The sequence below is a fragment of the Drosophila simulans genome, chromosome 3R, assembly GCF_016746395.2.
Source record: "Drosophila simulans strain w501 chromosome 3R, Prin_Dsim_3.1, whole genome shotgun sequence".
NCBI classification, from domain to species: Eukaryota; Metazoa; Arthropoda; class Insecta; order Diptera; family Drosophilidae; genus Drosophila; species Drosophila simulans.
This window is the reverse complement of record NC_052523.2, coordinates 13,624,852-13,649,185: the sequence shown is the minus strand read 5'-3', so window position 1 is coordinate 13,649,185 and position 24,334 is coordinate 13,624,852. Positions and strand designations below refer to the sequence as shown.

Here is a 24,334-nt window from a genome sequence, read left to right as displayed (position 1 = left end):
TTGGGGCTCCGGCTAAGCGCAAACGTCAACAGGAACCGGTTCGTGCTGGTCCTGGGTGCTGGGCGTACGGAAAGTGCGCCGGCTCCTGGCCAGAGGACTCCTCCGTATCCTCGAGTGGGCGGGGTGCAAAGTGCAAACTTCAAAGCGCCGCGCGCGCACAGGACACGACTAATTCAATTAAATCCCTTCGCCATCCTGGCCCATCGACGAAGGACACACGGTGGGCGTCGAGGGGCATTATCTGCCGCGCCATTTGAGGACTTAACTCCTCCGGAGCATTAGCAAACTGATAAAGCGGGCAAGAGCAAATAATTGATTCACTGGTAAATTCGAAAGGCAAACACTGAGGCCAGTTACTTATTGAGTGTCCCCTGACTTTTCAACCTTCGCTGGGAAAATTGATTATTGTATAATCAGTTTACTGTTTTTCAGCTGATAATAAGTTATGGGAAGCCTTAACTATTTTCCAATGGCAGAAACTATTTAATTTGGCTGAAACCCTATGTAATTTGGGTTTCATCCTTCAGGCAGTGAATTCTATAATGGCAAACTGCCCCAGGCCTGAATATAACGAATTCGAAACATTTTACATTTGCCAAAATGAATTGCGCTCTAATTTCGTGCTTTTACATTCAATTAATTAAATAGCACATTGTATCAGATATTTTATGAAATCGCGTTGAACAAGGTCACTTTCCATACCGACATATCTGTCGGATAAAAGGTAACAACACATACAAAAATATAACTTTGCGTTGGTCGTCCAATTAGTTCGCACATATAATCTGTTGATAGATTGAAAGGGAAGAACTACAGTGCAAGGTAATCCCTCAGATACGGGTTTGTCAAATTACATTTTTCGCAACTTTATGGCAATGTTCGTTCTATTTTTTGTTTTTCGTCCGTCAAGGATACGTTTTTAGCAGTTGGCAAATAGATAAATCCTTCAGGGCCTTAGCTGGAAAAGAGGTCGTCCCACGTACGTAGAGTTAGTAAATAAATAAATGCCAGCTGGGGGTCACCAGGTCGAGTTTGTGTGTGGGTCGTGTCCGGGTCATGTTTGTGTAAATTAGTGGCACAAATAAACACTCGACCAGTAGCTGCAACAGCTGCACGAATGACCATCCCGGCAGCGTACAGAAAAACACTCGATTGATGGATGGTTGATGTCTGACCAGGGACCGAGTTTAGATAATTGAAAATTCTCGTGATTTGCATCCAACTGGTATTGAAGCTCGACCAAGTGTGCTCAGCTTATGTCTTCCGGGGCGTATGAGAAATTTGATTTGCCAGCCTTCTTGACCCATTCTCGCTTGGCAGTCGACAATCGGCAGTGTTCGCAATCTGATTTTAAATGCCTGCTGACAGTCAGTCAGTCAAAGGAGAAGCTTCCAGCCAGCCCAGGTGTGCAGGATGTGTTTGCCCAGCAAATTGAACCTAATGCGGCTCACGAATGGCATTTAAATAAGCCAGCTGCGAAGCTGGGGAGTTCTCCAAGCCTTTTCCCATCCGCAGAACTGGCAAAACAGGCAAAACAGGCCCCAGGCTGCAGGATACAATGCGAAGACAACTGTCAACATTTAAATAAGATTGATCGATTGGCAGCGTCAACGGCATTGACATTGCCCCCATTGTGGTGGGTGTTGGGCCTAATGCCATCGCCATCGCCATCAGGGGCGTGATGGACTTTACACGCGCAAAGATTTCCATTAAACAGGATGCCCCACGGTTACGCTGGATACACTTAAAAGAAAATATTAATAATAATATTATTCCATTCCAAATGCTAAGAGGGTATTTAGGTCTCATATAGATATTTCGGAATATGGGGGAATTTCTGTACTGATTATTGGGCAGTTTAAAGGAGTAACTGAAAAATATACCTTTAAAGTTATTAAAAAAAGGGTTTGATATAATATATTCATGACATCCTTCTGACAACCTGTCAACATACATTTAAATCTGCATATTCTGGCTGTGAAGCGATGTGGGTTTATCAATAAGCAATCATTAAACTCGTTTATTAAGCCGCCATAATAAAATATTTCGTGGCTTATCGACGAATACGTCAGTTTAAATATCATCGGACTGAAGTGACAACCCGGAAATTGATGTAAAAGCTGGTCTGCAACAAACCCACATAAAATTCGTATTTAAAATGTATCATTTGATTTTCGTGTAATTTTTCCAACTGCAGACTTAACAATTAGCTTTCCAATTTGAATGCCAGTCACTCTCATTGAATCCTATTTTGCACTTGCTCGGTGGGCGACAAATTGGTGGCGCTTCCGTTTGGGATTTGCCGCTTGTTTACGCTGACCAGCGGGCTGCCTTTTGGCCGGCATTAGAGTGCATAACAAATCACTTAGCACCCGTCCATCAGGGACCTAATCAGGCTCGCATGGGGCCGCTAGCATTTGGCTATATAACTTGCTATCTGCCGCGCTGCTGCCATCAGTTGTCCCGCAAAGCAGTCCCAAAGCGCAACGCGGTCCCATTCGATCGTCCGACTATTAAGTTAATAGTTCCAGCGCTTCCGGAGTGTCCTGTCCTGTCCTGGGAGGTCAGTCGCTCGTAAACGCCAGAAAACAGCTAGCAGCGAACACCGAACGCCCAGTTTGCTCAGTTGGCCCAGTTATGTGTGGTCCTAGTTATTGCACACTGCTGCTAATCGCGGCTTCCTGCTACATCCTTGTTTGCAGTCATGCGAAGTCCTTGCAGGTGAGTCTCGGTCAAAGTGGGGAAAAAGTGGTGGGGGTGTTGGTACTGGGGCTTGTTGGCCAAACAAGCGCCACTTAATTAGTGTTATTTGCCCAGGCACACGTTCGCCAGCTTAGCGTGATAATTTCCAACGGCTGTTGAAATTCTTGGATTTTTGGAACGGAAATTTTGGGGCGAAAAGTTTTCACTTTGCCGTGTGCTACGCAGCATTCTGTGGCACACTAATTTTCCGTCTGTCAACTGCACTTGAAGTGCTACCAATTAGTTTGCAGATACTGCAACTATTTTTTTTTTCTGCCAGCAGGCAATCAATTGGCATCCAATTAACATTTCGGTTGCAATGCCAGCCACACTGCGTATACGTGTTGCGCAACTAATCCTCTCACCACTAATTAAAATAACTTTCCCTTGATGTTTGGCAATGCAGATTTAATAAAACCCAGTAGACCCTAATTAATCAAAAAGACATAATTATAACAAGTTTACGCATAGTTCATTGAGTTGGGAATTTGTGGTGTTGTGTTTGGTTTTAGGCAAAGTGATTTCGTTTGATATCGAATCTACAAGTGTTTCGTATTAAATTTGGCACATGATAAAATATTTAGTGTTATTACAATTCAAAAAGTGAATAATAGGTGTATATTTAATTACAAACTTATTCTTTTTCATTTATTGTAAATATATGTAAATACCCATTAATGATCATAAAGGAAAACAATTCATTTTTTTCCTTATATTTTTATTTAAACGGGGAAACTAAAAGAAATTAAAGTAAAAACCAATACAACAATGAACTTTTTTATATCAGCTCAGAATAAAAAATTAATAGTAATTATTATTTGTTATTGATTTGTAAAATATATCGACTGTGCACTTTTGCTGAGTGTATTCGAAAATGTTGTGCCATGTGAAGGTTTAATATCAAGTATACGCCCACGTAGACATCCGCTTAGAGTGAGCGTTTATGGGCGAAGTGCGATTTACAAGCCGATTTCAGGTGTTGGCATTTCAATCTACATTGAGTTGTCTAATCAAGCGGCACACGCTGATCTGCCTTCCATGCCTGGCTGTAAATTGAAACAATAAAGTGCTTGACTCGCACATTCACACTAACACTCACATCCACACGCACACACACAGACACACCCGCAAGTCGCTTGGAAGAACTTCTATGCGTGTGTGCAGCTCACGTACGAGTATGAGCATAAATAGGCGGCATAAAAATAACTTAACACGTGTCGACAGTTTGGCAGCGTGGGAACGCTCAGTAAAAAAAAAACAACATCCTCCAAGGAAATATCTCAAATATTTAGCTCCCTTTTTCCCCTGTTTTTTTTTTTTTTTGGCCTCTGCTTTTATGGCATTTTTTATTTGTGCAGGGCACGAGCAAACTGGATTTGGGAAATCACATCAGCGCCGGCTCTGTCAGAGGATCATCATCAGCAGCTTCTCCGGCGTTGAGCGAGGCACGCCAAAAGCGCGCCATGGGCGACTACAAAGAGCTGACTGACATCATTGACGAGCTGGAGGAGAATAGCCTGGCCCAGAAGGCCAGTGCCACCATGCAGGTGGCCGCCATGCCGCCACAGGGCCAGGAATTCGATTTGGATAGCATGCCGCCACTGACCTATTACCTGCTGCTCCAAAAGCTGCGACAGCGTAAGTTGCCTAGTAGGGATCACACTGCGTATACGCAACATTCGGTCGGGAGATGGACACGTGCTGAAATGTGAAGGATATATGTATGGAGGGCAAGTCCTTCTAATTGGTTCCCGAATCACGTTCCCATTTCACGCCACCATCTCCATCACGTTGGCATACTTTATACATAAGCTTTTCCTCATTTTTTGCAGAGAGAAAAACATAATATGAAAATCTTATTGCCATTTAATATGCATGTCGTTTCTTTACTTTACAAGAAATTGGAATATTTAAATGCATATTTTATATTCAGAAAAAAAGAACAATCTCCATACTTAATGACAATGCTAATATAAGCTGTACAAAAGTCATAGAAATCTGTAATTTTTACCTGAAAAACTCCTTCACAATTGCCAGTGAATTAAGGCAAAAAGGGGTTAGTTGTCCTTTCAAGGTTTTTCAAATTTAGTTAACCATTCATTCATTTATGTTATTCAATCTTGGAAATCCAAACGAATGTTGTATACATTCGAACAAAATTCTTTGAAAATTTCGCATATTTTTTTCCTTATCAAAATGCATATACCCTATTTTTATTTGGACAGTGCAGAGTAATGGGGAGCCCGCTTATCGCGTGCGAACGCCACGCCTTGGCCGCAGCATTGACTCCTGGCGACTCCTGGACGCGGAGGGGGCGACGGGAATGGCGGGCGGCGAGGAGGCCATCGGCGGGCAGTTCATGCAGCGCATGGTTAAGAAATCGGTGCCGTTCAAGCCACGCCTGGGCAAACGTGCTCAAGTGTGCGGTGGCGATTGAGTCACGACAAGGGCGCGAGGACATGGCACGGCACGGAATCGGACTGCGGATGGAGGACGGAGGACGAGCCCAGGACAAGGTTGAGGTCAGGCGACTGGCCCTCGAGTTAACATAACCAAGCCATAATGGCCAGCTGAATTCGACGCGACGCAAAAATAATCCACATATATGCATAGTGAATAGTGAACTCTACTAGTTACCAGCGCTATAACCCTGATTTGAGAGGAACTAATGAAGTGTATATACCGTACATACATATATTTATTATTTATTTAAATAAATTGTGCAGCCCCCAAAAGTAGCGTTGATTTTGCATTCCAAATGAGCCGGCAATGAAATAAACCTGGCAATTTCATTAACGACCTGCGCTTACTACGGTTATATGTCCACAATACACTACTATTATTGCCATTTCCCAGTTAAATTTATGAGAATTTCATAACCATTGGTAGGGCGCGTAAATTGGAAAATGCGGCCAACATCCGTTGCCACAAAATCGCCCATGAGTGTTGGCCATGGCAACTGCCGTTTGCAGTTGGCCCATGTGTGTGCATTTTGACTGATAAAATATCTCGGTTTCAAAAACCCAGTGCCACAATTTTGGCCCGGCCAAAAGCTTCTGGCTTTATTTGGCCTGATGAAGCATAAAAAATTGTGCGGGACTTGCAATGAATGCGGAAACGGATACATTTTATGAATGTTTTTTTCTGTGAAGAACATTAATTTAAAGTATCCATGTTTATTTATCAAAAGTAACTACCTCTTTATTTAACTTCAATAAATGCAATATATAATTCGAAACTGTAATCGTAGCATATAAGAGAATTTGTCCATAATTCTTTAACTTTTTTCTAATGCCACGCCGGTTGATGCTTTAATCTTGTAATAAATTAAAACGGAAAGTCATTTAATTCCGTTTCCATTGCTAACTCGGGCTGACGCAGCTGTTTTTGCACAGCCTCAGCAGCTGGAAGTTTTTGCAACTCATTAGGAACTTGGCACATGCCAATTAGTTGGCCTAACCAGGCGTTCTCCATTCGCCCCAGTGGCCGTGATCCACAATCCCAGCTTATGCCAGCTTCAATTATTGACCCCAGGTGGTTGAGGAAAGACTGGAACTTAACCATTCGAAGGTTTAGGGTTCGCCTGCATCCTGGCTTGGATCATACATCACGTAGTCGGCAATCTAAGGAGCAACTAAACAGAGGATATATATGTGCATGAATCGTGCTTAAATTGCGATAATGGCCACACAGGCCTCGCCCCAACCGAGATATTGAAACATTATAACTGCAAAATGGTAATAAATTTATCTCCACCTCTGGGGGAAAATGAACCAAAAAAAAAAGGAGCAATCGAGGAAGAAGTCGCGAGCCAGACACGCACATGTAGGCTTGGTAAAAAGCGTGCTGCACTCTAAAAAAAAAACAGAGTTTATTTATTGGCATTTTATTGCAATGAATGCATTACCAGCTAAAAGCTTGCATTATATATAAATATAAAATCTAAATTTGCAATACTTCTACTTATAGTATCATATTTTTCCACATTTGAATAGCTATAAGTATTTTTTCGAGTGTATGCGACTGGGAATCAGCAGGAACTTTGCATGATAGCAGGCGTAGATTTACAGCCGGTTCGTTGCGTAAGGTTAAACTACCTTAGCATTAACATCAGCTGGCTTCTGCTCCGGCTTCCTGCCGACGTGGGCGTGTAGGAGTCCTTTCCTGGTCCTCCTCCTCAAGGCTCCTATCTATCTGGCTAACAGATATATGCATATGGGCAAAATGATAAGTTGATTGTGCCTAAGTATGCGCGTGAGTGCGTGTAAGACGAAATCACTTTGCCTGATTAAACGGCGGCATTCCGGTTCAAACCTTCATTTATCCTGGCAGCGGAATGTTTCGATATCTGTCTGCTTTGGCTCACTCAACTTGGCCAACTTGGCCAACTTGGCGAACTGGGCCATCAAGGGGAATTGTTAAAAATGTGTGCTAATATGGCGCAAGTCTCACAGCTTCGAGTACAACCCTTATTTATGGAACCGCAACGGACTGATTTAAATTGATGGCCCCATTTTCGGCCCCATTTTCGGCCCCCTTCAGTGGGTGTGGCACTCTCTTAATCAAATTTCAGCCAAGCCGAAAAGGGCTTCAAATTGGCTTTGTGTGTGTTTTGGCCACAAAAGCGGGCCAGATTATTTATGTGCGTTGGTATTGTGTGTTTGCGGGCACTTTGATGTTTTTGAGTACACCTGCATAATGGCCGTGAGTTTATCGCGATTCTGGCATCTAATATTAATTAGTAGAGGCTACCGACCTGTCGAAGTGATTGATAATTCGAGATTATCGACTTTCTCGAGTGACCTGTGATACATTTACTCACTTTGGCTTACTTTGAGGTGGCCGAGGAAATTGACAGGCAATTGGTTAGGACCACATTTAATTGCCAACGTTAGCTAGTCAAACTGTCAATCAGACATTCTTCGAGCTGCTATTTAAGTTACTAAAGTAACGAGTTGTGAGAAGTATACCATCGTCATTATCGTTAAGTATCCACGCAGCCAACAAAAAGTAATTATGAAACTTTTCGTATAATCTTTGTTTAGCATTGAAATCCTTACAATTCTCTTCAGCCTCAAGTTCTTTGCACTTGGAAAATTTAAAAATATTTGGCCAACATTTATGGGATTTCCGAAGTCTTCCGTCCAACTATTTCGCTTCGGTACTGATAAACTTTTCATACGGCTTTTGCTATTTCTGTACTTCCAAAGTACACGTAGTCCTCGGCTCTGACCCTCGGCCAAATACCAAAAAGTTTGGAATGGATCCGGGGGCAAAATCCGCCATGCCCCCTTTCCCCTTCCACCAAATGCAGTTACGCCGGAGTGAAGCAGCCGAAGAGCTCTTGGCTATAAATCCGGTGACGGACAGGTGGGCGACGCCTCCGTCAGCTTTGGAGCGAACTAAAGCTGCAAGTTTTCCTCGTTTTTTTCTTTTTTTTTTGGTTGAGTATTTTAGCCATTTCCATGGACTGACTGTTGTTGCCAGTGCAATTTCTGCTGCCCTTGCATGGCATCGGGAATTTAGAAATTGCAAATGCAGCAGCCACATTAGCACACACATACTCCTGCCGAGCAGCAATTCCAACACAATGCTCCTGCTTTTGCTGCTGCTGCTGCAAGTGAGGCCTTCCGAGGAGGAGCACGAGGTCACCACCACCATCACCACCACCCAGAGGGCACAATAGCGACCGAAAACCAATCGAAAAATTCAGTTTTTGGCAATACGCGTCAGTGGCCTCTTGGCATTGGCAGTGGCTTTGACGTGGCCGCTGACGGTGCCACTGACATTGGGATTTCCGAGACCCCAGCTCCTGCTCCGATTCTTGTCATGATTTACAGTTGGTCTTCTTCAATGCGATATATATAACATTATTATGCAGTGTACCAGAGTGGATGTGTGGCATGTGGAGTTTCATTCGTCAAAATGCTCATTGAAAAATATCATGCAGGCTGACTTATAGCAATTTCAAATACTCGTTTGTCAAATCTCACTGGGAAATGCGGAAATAATTTCAACTTAAATGATTTGAAATATGTCACTTGGAAATGCCTTTGAAATACATCTATTGGAATAAGTACACAAAATGCTGACAGATACTTTTTAAAGGACATCCATGCCTCTTCTCAGTTGGCCATTTATGAAATTTAAGTCTAATGCAACAGTTTCTTGGGAACAACTTCATTAAATACCATAGAAATATTATCAAAGTGACTTAAGTGTGCAATTTGTAACTAGCTGTTAATGTTGCTGTCAAAATCTCATATCCCTAAGTAATTTGGCGCAAAAACTTCACTTGCACCGCATGCAGACGTTTGAGTTATGCAAGTTCAAAGTTCGGCATATTTGACAAAGTTTTGCCGTTAAACTGCCATACAATTCAGTGGTGCTTACTGGAAGTTTCACTTTGGGAGTGTTGACTGTAGCTGCAGGCAGTTACACAGTTGCTGTGTCAGAGTGCAACACATTCTTCTGTTGATTTTTATTTAATATGCTAGTGACTCGGCAGGATCTGCGGCATGACCAGCCCCAACAATCCACGCCCCCAATCACGCATGACTGAGTTGCTCCGTGCTTGAACCCCCAGTCATCATCCATCAATTTGCCTATGACATTCTGGCTGATGTTGCGAATTTGCCAACACTCCGGCTCGCAGTGTCAGTCCGCCCTATTCGTTTTCGTTTAATTACCGTCAATTAGGCAAACATTGTGGTGCTGGACACAGAGGCCTGCATATAATCAAATTACATGCCACATCAGGATGGTCAAATGGCCAAATGGCTAGCTGGCTAGCTGGCTGGCAATGGCTTAAATGTACATAGTGCCGCGCCAGCAATCAGATAATCGCCCGGCCGCAGACCGATTCCAATAAACTGGGGCCACAAGGATGCGACTGCGATTGGGGTCGTCCTTGAGAGCAGGAGCTCGCAAGGAAGTCGCTTTCAATTACGCCAGTTCACCCGGTAGCCATCCTGGCGTGACTTTTCCTGCCACTGCCAATGCCACGGCCACTTTTGGAGCTGCTCCTCCTCCTGCTCCTGCTGCTGCTGGTGCTGCTGCTGCTCCTGCCATGGGGAACTCAGTCGGACTGACAGGCTGACAGGCTGACAGGCGGGCACTGGAAGTTGGTACACATTGGGCTATAAATATTTGTTCGATTCCATTTGGCCAGCCCGCACTTCCCAGCTACCCGGCGAAAATCAGTTTCGTGCGCCGCCTGCTTAATATAAATACAAATCAAATGCGGCCTCCCGACGGCCATTAATTGTATCGTGGATTCATGTATCGCGGCCGAGTTTTCCAGCTCCACAGTTTTCCCCGAGGGATCCACTTGGCGTGCCAAGTTCCGTTGCCCCAAGTCGGCGGAGCAGGTAATGAGAAAAATTAAATGAATCAGCACGCAAAGCGACTGTTGTTGGCTCGTGTGCTAGCTTAAATTCTGGCTAATGAATTAAAGTTATAAATAGTTTGAGTATTCATAAGGAAGTAACAGTTTAAATACAAAACAAAATATTTGAAAAGTATGGCATATTTACCTTAATTTTCCTATCTGAAGTCTGATTTAATCTAAGTAAGAAATGTTCAGTTCTGCATACCCATTACCATTAAGGAATATGAAATGAGTGTCATAAGTTCTAATAAAATTATGAGTTATATTGGTAAATATTATTCATATATATTTTGTATATGGTGGATAAGCAATTCGTAGATATTTTATATTTATTACCATTAAATTTAACGCCTGTTTAATACAATTCAATCAACTTTTCTCTTTAAAACCGTGGCATGTAATTCCAATAATGATTTGTATTCTTCCCCTTCGATGTCAGTTAAATGTTGCAAAGCTAATTTGGCCGGACATGTGGCTTAAAAATAAACCACCTGCAAATATCTAATTCAAGTGCAGTGGACGGGAGGCATTCCATTCAGTGAATGAAAAATGCATGGCAGAGTGCATCGAGCACACGACCGGATTGCGTGACAATGTGAAATGTGAAATGGCAGAAACCACAGTCCGAGCCCACAATTCTTGGCCTCTTGGTACTGAACTTCTGTTTTGAGGGTCGATCACGGGTTTATTGATAGATGACCCTGCCACTCAGGCGGACTTCATTAACGGACATCCATAATTGACAGCCTATTGCTCGTTTCCGGTTCCGAAGACCCTTCGATTGCCATTCGATTGCACGGCTACCAATAATTATAATAAATTGCTAGCATTTTGGAGCTAAAATGACAGGAGCAGATTGCGGGCTCAGTGGTTGGTTTTGATGTTGGTAATTAACTTTTTAGTCGGTTTTTGGTTGCATTTTATTTGCCACACCTTCTAAATTTCATATTTTGTTCAGAGGACGCGGCTTATTAATAGTGATGCATGCCAATTATGTGGTGATTATGACGTTGGCCATATGCAAATGAGCTTTCCTGGCTCCCGGTTCTCGTTGGTTAGACTTTTAATTGCTCTTGTGCGAGTCGATGGGTCAGTTCCGTCACTTCCACGCGCCCCTTCCTGCAGGCGGTGGGCGTGGCCGTGGGGGCGTGGCACATTGTGACCGCTACTTTTGGCCACTTCGGTTGCATATTGACAGCTGAAGGGGGGAGAGCGGTGGGGAGCACCCATCAGAAAGCGCTTAAAGTGTCAACTTTTAAACGCTCAGCTAATTGCACTCAACGTCCGGAATAAGCTACAGACCAAATTTGTTGCACTTAATGAGCAAATTTACAAAACATTTGAGCACAATTACCGAGCAATTTAAGTTAAATGAACTGTTTCTGATGTTTTATTCCACTCCGCTCCTCTCTTCTTTTTTTTATGCTGCCCCAAATTATTTATAAGGCCAAAAGAAGCACACAAACGCTGCTGATGAGGCAAATTAAGTGAAAAATGGAGCCGAGTTTTAAAAAAATGCAAAGAAAAACGAGAGCTAACCGGATTAGCGTGATTATGTAGATATATATTGTACATTCTTGCAGAATAATTACTTCATTAGCCTTTTTAAATTATACACACAATTTTTGGACCATTTCTAAGTTATAACTTAACCAAATTGCTAAATTTCTGATATATTCGTTAGTTTAAAGCTTAAAGTTATTCAATTCCACTTGCATCGCAGCCATTTGCATTATGAACTTGTTAGAAGTTATCATCGAAGTTTGATCTTTAATAGTTATAACTTTTGTGATACAACTTTAATGACTTTCCAAAGAAAACTTTGAAATTACTTTATTAGTCATCTTCAACATCATCATTTGGAAGCTGCAGTAGTTTGTTCATATATAGGACCATTAACTGAATTTACTACCTTTGTGTTTGTCCAATAATTTATTTGTTTATACTTATTTCAACTACCCTCTCTATATTAATACGTTTAAATGGGCTAATTTTGTTGTCCCTTCGAAAGCAACATAAATTTTAGTTGTGAGAAAAAGTTTTGTACTCTGCTTTGTTTCACTTGGCTTTAGTTTAGTTTATTATACAGAAATCGTACCTCTAACAGCATAAATATATGCATAAATATAGGCAATGTGAAAAGAGGATAAGTAAAAAAAAATCTGAAACTTCAAACCAACTGGCTGCCGAGTTGGGGAAAGTGGCTTTGGGGCTAGTTTTCATTGCTGGATTGCTGGCACTTGATGGCAGTTTTATTGATTTGTTGTTGCTGGAGAAACTTTTCCTTTTACATGGCCCGAATTTATGGCCCCAACATCAACAAACAATGGCGGCCGAGAGACCCTGAAAACGCCGCCAAAAATTTGCATTCGCCTGAGCCAAGGCTGCTGTAGTTTGTTTTTTTTTATTCGCCCAACACTTCTGGTTGTTTTTCACATTATTCCATTTTGTTATTCACATTTTGTGCCATGCGGTACGAAAAAATGTTGACCAACGAATTTAAACAGCGTACGCCCATTTACTTGCCGTTCCTTTGATATTAACGATCCCCTCTGCATATAATGTTCATATATTCTCATTTCAACATTATTGTGTTGCGATGGGGAAGACAAAAAACATTAGCATAAAATGCTTGTGAAGCAATTCCGTGCACTGTGCGAAAAAGCGTGCGCTTTGGGAATTGTTTCGCTGCGTTTTGGGGGCTTACAAAAATTCTGTGGTGGGTGGAACGCATCAAAACCGCACGCGCTAATTAAAAGAAATAACCAAACAAAAAGCTATGAAAACAATAGAGGAAAAAATGCTGAAAAGCAGAAGGGGTTGTGTTTGCCCGGAAAATTACTCATACGCCGCTTGGTACGTGCGCTCAGCTGGTAAATTGTTTTTAATTAATTTTTATGACCTTAAACTTTACGCCGCGTCCTGTGATGCACGGCATTCTTCGGCTGACTCATGTTGAAAAATAGAATGCAATTAGAATCGTTAGCCGAAAAGTCCACGAAAAAAATGACCACTAAATAAAGGTTTTTTTTAGTTTTTAGGAAAGCTGCAGCTTCAATTTGGCAGTGGGTGGGTCACTCAAGAAATGGATAAGGGAAATGGAAAAGTCAATATGGGAGAATGGAGAATCATTGAAGCGTTAACGGTGACAGACAAGGCCGTACTCGAGATTTCAGGGTAGCACAGTCCTTGGCCAGCTTCATTTAACTTTTACTCACGACTCGACCACCCACTCACCCACTAACACACACACACACCCACACACATTGTTGCTGGCCAGCAACTATTGCAATAAATATGAAGGCCATAAATGGCTGGGCCACAGAATGTCACGTGTTCGCCGCGTAGGCGGACATCGGCTGTCCTGGCTAATGCTGCCAAATCAGAGCTCAAGTCCGGGGGAAGTGGCTCAAAATTGTGGGATAACTTTTAAAAACTCAAACCACCATCTGGGGCATAAATAATGCATCACATGTTATCCCATATGACTTAAAAAAAGCATCTTAAGACTGCAAGGACTTTTTCAGACGTTATTATTTAATTTTTTTCGATATATTATGTGACCTATAAGATATAATATTATTGTAATTTATATTATTATATATTAATATTATATATAATTTCAAATACCAGTCAGTGAGTTTCGACTGTAAAGTAATTTGAGTGAACCTTTAATCCCGTCGCTGTTCATTTCACCTAATCGCTAACCCAAACCAACAGCCTTTGGCCATCCGGCAATGACTTTACCCCGGCTACTGATACCGGCTGCCTTTTAATCTGTTTCCCTTTTTTCCGGGCCGATTTTTACTTTGTCCGGTTGGTGCCGGCCTTGTTGCCAGGCGAACGCCTCGTCAGAGGCTTATAAAAAATGTAGACAAGTGCCGCCAAGTGGCAAGTTCCAAGTTGCGAGTTCCAAGTGCCGTTCGCCGTTTGCCGCTGCCCGGGGCAATTGGGCAACGCATTATGTCGTAGATTACGGCCTTTTGCATTATTTATGTGGGTCAGCCGACGAGCGGCGAAACGGCCTTTAATTGGATCGCAAGTGGGCCTCAATGTGCAGTCAGCCATCGTCCTTCGTCCATCAGCAGCTATTTTTAAGATGCCCACTCGAATGTTTCACTCGCAGCCCGCGGCATATAATTTTCCCGTGTGTAATTCCGGCTTAATGTTAATGGGCCAGTTCACTAAAAATTAAATCCACACACTTATTACCTGGCTGAAGTGAGAGGAATTTATTCTGCGATGTGTGAGTGGGATAAGCTCATCTAGAGGTTTAATTACATACATTTAAGCAGCTCTCTTCTTTTCGAGCTGCTCAAAAATATATTCAACATATAAAACTCATCATATACTTTAAATTTAATAAGTAATTGCTTAGTTGATTATAAAAGTAATATGCTTATGTTTATAATGCTAATGCAAGCAAATTATATGAATATTCCATATCCGTAAAATAGTAGATGTGTTTAAGGCATTGTTTAGTTTGTAACGCTCAGTTTTCAAAACATGAATAGCAATGTAATAAAACAGTTGTTTGCTTGGTACACAAATTACTCGCTTAAAGTGAATAAAATTAATTTGGCGCTTGGTAATTTATGCACAGCTAACTCAGTGCGAAGTGCATTTTTTCGCTGAAATAGAGAGGAATTTCGCGTGCGGAATGCGCACACACAAAACTGGCCAAAAATGGCGGGAAAACCTGTAAGTTGCAGCAGCAACAACAACTGGCGCGTTGCCAAGGTGGCATGGCTTCCATGGCTGGAAAATCGGAGGAAAAGCGGAGGAACCAACGGGTGGTGGCTCTGTGACGTGGCCTAATGGTATTGAAAGGGGGGCAGACCAACAGAGAGTATTGCACGCATATTAACACAGCAAACTGAACACACACACACACACATACACATAAGGGCCAAAAGAGAGAGCCAGCCTTTTACTCAATGAATCATGGCCAACAGCTGATTTATATTTGTGAAACAACAGTACTCCTGTGTATGTGTGTTGGCAGCGATTGGTGTCCTTGAAACTGTTCAAGTACGCTCGACAAGTGCACCAAGTGTCTCATTGTGCATTTCTCAGTGTGTCCGTATGCCCGTGTGTCCGTATGTGTCCGTAAGTGTCCGTGTGTGCGAAGGCCACTGTCAGTGGCAGCGGCAATGCCATTAGGACCTGGCCAAAACGGAATGAAACGGAACGGAACCCCAGCCCCACTTTGTGCCACATCCTCGGGTGCAGACATGTCCCTTTTCCCGGCTGAATGGCCAGGAAGACAAAAGTCCAAGCCACTGCAGATAATTGACAACGAGCTGCTGAAAATCAATTGAGTGACTTTGCATGTACGACTTTACTTTGGCCCCCCCGGCGGACCACTCGCTTTTGTTAGTGATGTTGCGGTTGTTGTATTGGCCAACTGTTAGTGGTGACCAGGCTTGAATGGGGAATAAGGCAAAAGGATAACGCAAAAGGGGATTTTTTCTTGCATAACATATTGTACCTTAAATGTAAGTAAGTAGCTTACATTTTGCGACATAGAAGGTATATAAATGTAAGGATCTTTGGTTTGGCTAAATATCCTGCTTTTTACAAGTACTGATACTTTTATCTGAATTCATATACAGCTGCGGTTAAAATAATAGCACTACTGCAGGTGGAAAGTTGATTTCCTAAAAAAAGGTATTGAATGTTTATTTTTTTTAAAGTCTGATTGCATGAATAATAAGTACCATATGTTGTCTCTCTAAGCAAGAAATTTTGACTCTCTCAATGTAACGGTTCTTTTTGTTTTTGGGCACTTTCTGCAAAAGGGCGCTAAATGAGGCGGTAACAAAAATAGCACTGACCACGTTTTTGCTAAATAAAATTAATAGGAGTGATTGCTTTGGGTTTTTTTTCGACATATTTTGAAAAAAGGAGTTGCATTAAAGGTTTTAATTGAATTTTTTTCAAAAGAAGACCAAAAATTCTCTAGTTATGGGTCGGGGAAAGCATTTTACCGTCGAAATAAGGAATTTGATTAAAAACATGATCTGTGAAGGTAAAACCTACGCTAAAATGAGACGGTTTTTTTTGTTTTTCAAACAATATGATCCGCAACGCACTGCTGTTTGTCGAAAATAACGAAAAACGTGGAAGAAAGCCCTCTATGTCCAATGTGGAGATCAAGCGCTTGGTTCGGCAAAGCAAGAAGGAGCCTTTTAAGCCGGTGACGGAACTGAAGAAGGAGCTTCAGATAGCTGCAAACGTGGAAAAAGTTCGCAAACACTTAAGACAAAACAACCATAATGTGTGCAGTCCCAGAAAAGTCCCACTTTTGACTGTGAAGCATGTGGCAAAGCGAATCGAATATGCCAAGATACGCAAGGACTGGCCTGTGGAGAAGTGGCGCCACATTTTGTGGTCAGATGAGAGCAAAATTGGGTTTTTTGGTTGGAAAGGCTCTCGGTCTTATGTTCGGCGTCCACCACGAACTGAAAATAATCCTCGCTTCACCTTTAAGACGGTAATGCACTGGGGATCAAACATCATGGTATGGGCGTGCTTTTCATACTATGGAGTAGATCCGATTCATATGATTCAAGGCATCATGGATCAGCACATTTACACAGATATCCTGGAAAATGTGATGGCGCTATATGCCGAGGATAAAATGCCGTTTTTTTGGACATTTCAACAGGATAACGACCCAAAACACACGAGGAAGAAGGCTCGAAAGTGGTTTGAGCAGAAATCGATCCGAGTAATGATCAGTCACCCGACTTGAATCCAATCGAAAAACTTTGTGCGGACGTGAAAAAAAGGTTTCTGAAGCCAAGCCCAACCATAACGAGAAACTTTGGATTCATGGGGGATCGAGGATCAAGGATTCATGGAGCAAAATTCCTCAAAAACGGTACCAGGACTTGGTGGACTCCATGCCAAGAGGATGCGCAGCTGTCATTGCCTACAATGGTCACGCAACCAAATATTAAGATTCTTTAAACATAGTTCTTAAGATATAATCCATTTGTTGAACTCTTATTTTATTTTTTTAGTTAGTTTTAGCAAAATACGAGAAACAGTGCTATTTTTGTTACCGCCTAAATTTGGAGGTTTTTCTTTGTTTTACCAATTATTTTTAAAATATCCATTAGATCTGTTACCAATTTTCTTATTTCAATTGAAAATCATTGTAGTATTTAAGATTAGTGGAAAAAATTTTGAAAAAATTTCAGAAAATAGAGAAACGATGGGGCAAACACGAAATGTGCTTTTGGTGCTATTATTGTTACCGCAACTGTATGTATAATAAGATTTTGAAATCAAACAGTGTTGAATACCACTAAATTGCTTAGACCTCTTTTAAATATTTTTGGACTTACTACTTAATACTTAACTTAATTTTAAGTATCATTTATTGTTGAACTCTTGAATGTATCTTTAAGATTTAAGTTTTAAAAGATAGAAAACATAGGTTAGAAGGTTCTGTATTTTCCTTACAGTTACTTCTTACTACTATTATAAAATCGAAAAATTAGGCTTGAGTTGGCTGAAAAAAGGACTATTTGCCCACACTGGCATTGGTTGCCATGGGGCATTGTGCCTGTTGTCAATACATTGGTACAAAGGGTGAAAGCGCGCTAAAACTGAATGAAATCCCGCTGCAAATGTCGTTGGCATCCCTCCGCTCCATTCGGCATTTAGTGAGTTACTGGGTTTACTGAGTTAACTGGGTCTCTGCATCTGTGTTTTTGGCCGCATGCTGGTGCGGTTTTGTGGCCCACTGCTGGATGCTTTCGCTTAACCAGCGGGGCACAGAGACTCAGAGCCAGTCGCAGGTGTAGTCGAACACAGGTATTCTTGGCCAGGTGGGCGTGGCGGAATCACATTGTTTGGCTCCGCTGGCTGGGGTAAACACGCTGGGCACAGACGGCGTGTCGCTTGCTTTCTTTGCCTTTTGATTAACGTTTTAACGATTTGCGCAAACAATTGCGGCAGTAACAGCAATCACTAACAAGGAGCACCGTTCTTATATGTATATAGAATATATAGGCGGATTACCACTTGTGGGCTTTGCATGTTTTCACAGCCAGCTGAAGGATGTGCGGATATTATTCCTTGCCTCGGCAAAGCAATTTTCGTCATTTACTCAGGCTTATATGAGGGAGGAGATTGTTTCATTTTATTAGAGATATTTTATTTGGTTTTGAAATGACATGTATTTGCCAGGGAAAAACAAGGAAAATGCATGTATATAATATACAATGTTCCTATAATTGCAAACACAATCAGATCTGGAAGTTGTGGAATCCTTTATCTTGATATTAAAAAGTACAGCAGATTTTTCGCAAATTCAAATGGAGCAACTTGAATTTGAATTGCAAAGTTATATAATTTTCTGCTGTTTACTGACGAGCTTGTAAATGTGTACGAAAACAATAATGTCCTTGTCAGTTTCCAGATGTAATTTCCCGAAGGTCCCGAGAATTTCCCGAGAAATTCCACCGCATTGCTGTCTGGCGTAAATTGAATTCGTCTTGATATGCACATATTAAAAACGCTTTTAGCGTTTATATGCATTTAATTGCACTCGCCGTGATTGGAATGGGTAGAGCTTAATTAGGCTGTTTAATTAAAGTGCCCGCATGTGGGGCAGGGATTTCTCAACCTTATAAGGAGATTGTAGCATTGTGACAACCAAGGCATCTTTAAGGACTCCGCTGAGTCCTTTATTTCTCCCCGACCGAGATAGGGACAAACACAAACGCAGCTGGCAATCAATAGTGGCTTCATTATGACCGTCTATTTGCAGAGTGTACCCAGTTAGCTATCTAGCTTCTGGTTCGCTTGCCAGTACTTTGCATAACTGAAGAAAACTGGGAGTATGGGGCGGGTGGAGCGCGGAAAAGTGGAACTGCTGCACTTGGGCTTATTGCCTACGCGCAGCTAGCAGCCATTTTAGCCATTCAGCCATTGTTGACTTGTTTGCAAATTGGTTTCACCAGCTGAATACTTCGAACCCGAGTCCTTTGCAGTGCCATTGGCATCTCCTCCTGTCGCTGACATCCTTACGTTCTGGCTGCCTTCATTTCAAATTACTTGGCTGCGTAAATTAGGTGGCTGTGGCCCAACTCCCAACTCCCAACTTCCATCTCGCATCTTTATATTTTTCCATCCCGCCTGTTGACATTCCGCCATGTACACTTCGCGTACTTGGCAAATGTATGTGTATTTTTCATCTTCTTTGTAGTACAAAATTTGATTTTGGTTTTGTTGAACGCGGCTAATTTCATTTTGTCAGACCTCGACCTCGCACTTGTGAACTTCCCCGCCGCCAATCCCTACTGAAATTCTAATGCTGAGTGATGTGGCAGGCCTAATTTCATTAAAAACGGTGCTACAATAAAAAGAAGCAGCGGCAAACCAAATGTTTAACAGATTTCTGCCAAAAGACAAAAGAATTTGCCAGAAAAAAAGTGGAGAAAAAACAAGTAGCAACCCGGCTCATTTTTAACTTTCCCCGTGCTTTATTTAACTTTAACCTTTTTTATGGGTCTGTTTCTGTGTCTGTATGTGTGTGTAGGCTCCTTAATTAGAAGCCATTTTCACTGGCGGCACAACCAGTGAAACAACCCATACCATTCCATACCATTTCATACCATAACATAGCATTCCCCTCCAGTCTAATGAGCCTGATTCGGATTCTGTATCTGATTTTGATGTTGATGTTCCTTCGCCTGTTCTCGCTGCCTAGCTGTTAAACATAATCAGGGTTCAATAAACACAAACCCAAGTGGGGTTCCCGAAGTTGCCAGGCTCTATGAACTCTGCTCGGCTGAAAATGCAAATCAACAGCTTAAAATTTAATTTAGGCGTTAGCAATGTAAATAAAGTGGCGGGGTGAAGTGAGGTGCTGTGTACTTAGGAGCAGCTCGCCTGAGTGACCATTTATGATTTGGGCCTTGTCCCAAATTCAATTCCGAACATTTGGTTAACTTTGTTAAAAAGTCGAAATTAAAATGAGGCAAAAAGTCGCTGGCCCGGCTAAGAAAATGTGTTGACCGCATTGAGGTTACTTTTTTGTCCCTTGCAGGCCGCAACTAAGTTGGCCTTGCGTATACGCCGCGTGTTCACAAAATAAATTGAAAGAAAAGCAAGCCAGTAACTTTCACTGTCTAGCGTTTTTTCATTATTTTCGTTTCTTTTTGTTGGCCGAAACGTACAAATTGCACGGCTTAAAGGGAAGTTGATGAGCTCGCGAAGTTGGCCATAAATTTCGCCGAAGAATGATTTCATTTTGTGCCCGGCAATGGCGACACGTTAATCTGCAGCGACTGGAGCTCCCCCGATGGCTCCCAGTGGGCGAGTCCCGGGCACGGAGTCGACTCTATTGAACCCACATATAAAATCAATAATAGCATAAATAATATACGTGTAGAGTTTTGTGGGGAAAGTGGAAAAAGTAGAAAAAAAAATGAAAACGCCTGAGAGACAAAGGCCTAGGCCGACAGGCAAGGCCCATTGGGCCATCGAAGGACCCGGGCAAAGAGAGTCCTCCCTCGACACATGCCTGACACAATACAAAAAACGAAACCTAAACCCAAAAAAAAAAAATGTATTGGGGAGGATAAAGGGCGGGAGAGCCGGCTACACTGAACCTTTAACTAACACACAAAAGGCATTCTCAACGCTTTCTACAGTTGCAACAAACGGTGGCAAGACAAAAACCGTCTACACGGAAAAGAATTCTTAATTTTTTGATCATTTATTTATACACACCTTGTGTGCAAGTGTGCTGATATAAAATTGTAGGAAAATGTTAAGGTCGTAATATGAATTTGAATTGTGGAACAATTTTATCTAACTTAAATCAAAACGTAACTAATTTAATCATCGCATCATAAGTGTGCTCTTATTTATATATCTTAAAATTTGTTTAATATATAAAAGACAGTCTTTTTATTTTTTAAGTGTAGTGTAGAGTTAAGTGAGAGCCCTTTCAAGGCTGAGAGGGGGTGGCTGAGGGGGAGTAGGGCGAGTGCAAAGTAAACATGTCGAATGAAGGATACTTAAGAAGCTCTGGAAAAGAGGGTCGCCCGAAAAGTTGACTCGCTGCAGGATTTCCGTAAGTGACTTTGAACTAGCTGTGGGCTATATTTCAGTGATTTGCTGGTCCTAATCCTAAGTATGCATAGAATCCTTTTAAGAGATTTTTTCCCACATACTTGAAGGTTGTGGTTAACAGGATTGGATATGATAGTATATTAATACTTAGATTAAACTTGGAGAACTAATTGTATCGTTAATACACTTGATATAGTGATTTGTTTTGTGATATTGATTAATACATAAAATGTAGGCAGAAAAAGCACAACCTTAGCGTCCATTTCCCTAATTTCGCCACCAATCCCAACTCTTCCATTGACCCACGACCTGCATTGCCAGCACTCCAGTTTATTTGGCTTTGCCACATTACAATATTATAAACAATAATCCGCTCCAAAGGGCGCAACACAAAGTGGAACAATTCCTGGGACATAAGTGGGGGCTCCGAGACACTTTGACACACTCTTCCGAGCAAACTCACCCAGATGTCCTGGGTTGTCGAGCGCCACTTAATGACATAAACACTGGCAACGGCCGTTGGCCCGTGAATTGTGGCATCTTGGGCTTCGTGGGCATCTTGGCCCTGGCTGCTTCCCGGGACCACCAGCCCATTTCAGCCGGAGCTCCGGCGGAAGTTGTCCTAATGAGAAAAGCGTTGAGCCGCCAATCCGCCATTGTCGTTCTTGCTCACAACCGAAGACCACAAAAGGCAGTGGATTGAGTGCGGAGTTGGGGAATGCGAATCGCTGGCACTAATATTATTAATGTGCAACTTTTGCTGTTGCCGCTGCGAGAGTTAAGTCAAAGGCAAATATTATTTACGGCATTTAGTGGGCAATAAAATATGCGGAAAACGGACGACGGGCGAGTTTCCATTTTCATTTCCAGACGAGCGCGTCGGGAAAATGCGAAACTGATTTAAATGCTTTCTTGAGCGTATTTCCGGTTTCGGTTGTAAATATTTGCTTAACTGATTGCACAGAGAGGGGAGTTGGAATCGAAGGAACACTTTTTCGAATTAAGTTCCTTTTGCTGCTCTGATTGCTTTTTGTGGTTACTTTGTTCTTCCTCGATTTTGCACTTTGTATCTGCTTTTGGCCTGTGCAATTGACATGTTTTTATTAAACTTCTCATCGATTCGACTGCAATTGGTGTGCGATATGAAATACAAGACTTGTGGTCATCTGCCAAACGAGTTTGTTAAGCCAAAGTTGCAACAAAGTGCGAACAATTTGCGGTTAATAAAAACCATTATCAGCAATCTCGAACAGAACGTTGGTAATTGAAAATCAAATACAAAGTGTCAGTGCAATGATTCCTTTTTGTCGATACACAGCGTACACTGAGTTTCCAATCGATTGACAACATTCTTTAATTAAATTTTCAATCAAAGCATTCAAATCTCTTACAAATCGCATCATTACGCCAGCTATGAATTTGATTAGCTTATGCCTAAATCCCAGACAAACAGACACGCCAATCGCAACAACAATGGCATGCTAAAATGGCTCAAGGCATTCATTCTATTCATCATTTATCCAGCCATTTATCGGGAGACATTCGAGATGCCTTCGCCGGGCCAAGGGACCGCCCGCTGATGAGATATGGCCCGAATAAATGACGGCATTTACATTTAAAACATTTATGCGCAAATATTTGCCGGCTTTAAGGGCCATATTGTCTTACATTCGGCATGGGGTAACGTTCTGTGCACACAAAAACCGAAATAGCAACAGAATCCGATTCAGAATCCGAATCTGAATCTCTGAATCAGAGTCCCAGTGAACTCGAAACCATTCGAAAGTTTCCAGCAAATAAAACATGCATACACGAGCATACGCATGTATGACCAAACAATCTGAAACTCGACTGTATTAGTTGAATTCAAACTTTTTCGAGCGTAACTTGAAAAGTTTCAATTTGTGCATGACAATCGCCGTCTGTCAGTAGTCCACCTCCTCTATCCAACTGTCTATCTGTCGGCTCTTGTACGTGTGGGCCGTATGTCATTTGAGTGTCCCTGCGACACTAAGAGAAAAATAATCCTTGAAGCTCTCTAAGTCCTTACAGCAAATATTATTTGTATAACAAAACCCAACTAAAAACAGGCATTACATTGTATAGCTTTCAATGAAACATTCGGTGTTGTGCTCAGCTCCCTTAGTTTTCTATAAAATATTTGGACCAAAAAAAGGCATCCTTATTTCCTACAAAATCCTACACATATCAGTTTCGTTGGAATTTCCAAAACCTACAAATTGCTTGTAATTTCTACGAATCCACTACAACTAACTCAGTGTTATTTCATAAAATGTTTTCGCCATCTGCACAAAGTTTAGAAAGCTGAGTAAAAAACTTTGTGCAATTTACAGAACGAACTGTGTTACCTAAGCAATCGACAGAGAACTTTGGGGGGCTTTTGCTAAATTTGATTTTAAAGGTGGCCCGGTCCGATTTTCAATTAAATGCAAGTGCACTCGTAGGTGCAAAATCGCAAGTGCAGAAAATCGATAGACAGACTCAGGTGGCGTGCTAGTCGCCTTGGCAAAACCCAGAGGCTTTGCGCTAGCCAGCCAGTTCATTCACGAATGCGAAAAAGGCCAAAAGGCTGGTGGCCAAAGGTGAGACACTTGGGGGGTTCCAATTCGAATGGGAATGGGTTGGGCGCAGTGCCGTCGGCTGAGCGAATCAAGTGGCAAATGCCAAATGGCATCCTGACCTGACCCAGCGGCAGCAGCAAGAGGAGCAGGCGGAGCAGGAGGAGCAAGAGGAGCAGGAACAGGAGCATCAGCAACAGAAGCCAACTCAGTGGATGAACTCGACCGGCGGCAAATGGCGCACTATGCACCATGTGCACTGTGATACGGGAATGGAAAACTAACGAGAGGAAATTGTGTTTCAGAAATGCAATGAAAAATTATTGTCGAGCAGTGAAGCGGGCACGGATATTTGTCGCTAGTTTCTACAAAAAATCATATGAAAGCGCATCAAGTCGGGTAAAAAGGAGCTGTGAACGTGCACAATACCTCACTAAATTATAGCAATAAAATGTGAAAGTAAATGGTGCGAAACGAAGTTGAACTTATGTCTATTCAGCTTGAAACAGGAAACAGCAGCCTTCAT

At 42.0% G+C, this 24,334-nt stretch overlaps 2 protein-coding genes across 4 annotated transcripts in view; one reads left to right on the top strand and one right to left on the bottom strand.

The window, feature by feature from the left end:
- Positions 1-24,334, bottom strand: part of LOC6728338 (octopamine receptor beta-3R) — a 38,269-nt gene that overhangs the window by 12,248 nt on the left and 1,687 nt on the right. The window lies entirely within an intron of this gene.
- LOC6728337 (protein hugin) lies at positions 2,446-5,477 on the top strand. Its single transcript, XM_002103649.4, has 3 exons — positions 2,446-2,721; positions 4,101-4,380; positions 4,968-5,477. Exons 1-3 carry the CDS (start codon positions 2,638-2,640, stop codon positions 5,177-5,179), a joined length of 576 nt encoding a protein of 191 aa, XP_002103685.1. The 5' UTR covers positions 2,446-2,637; the 3' UTR covers positions 5,180-5,477.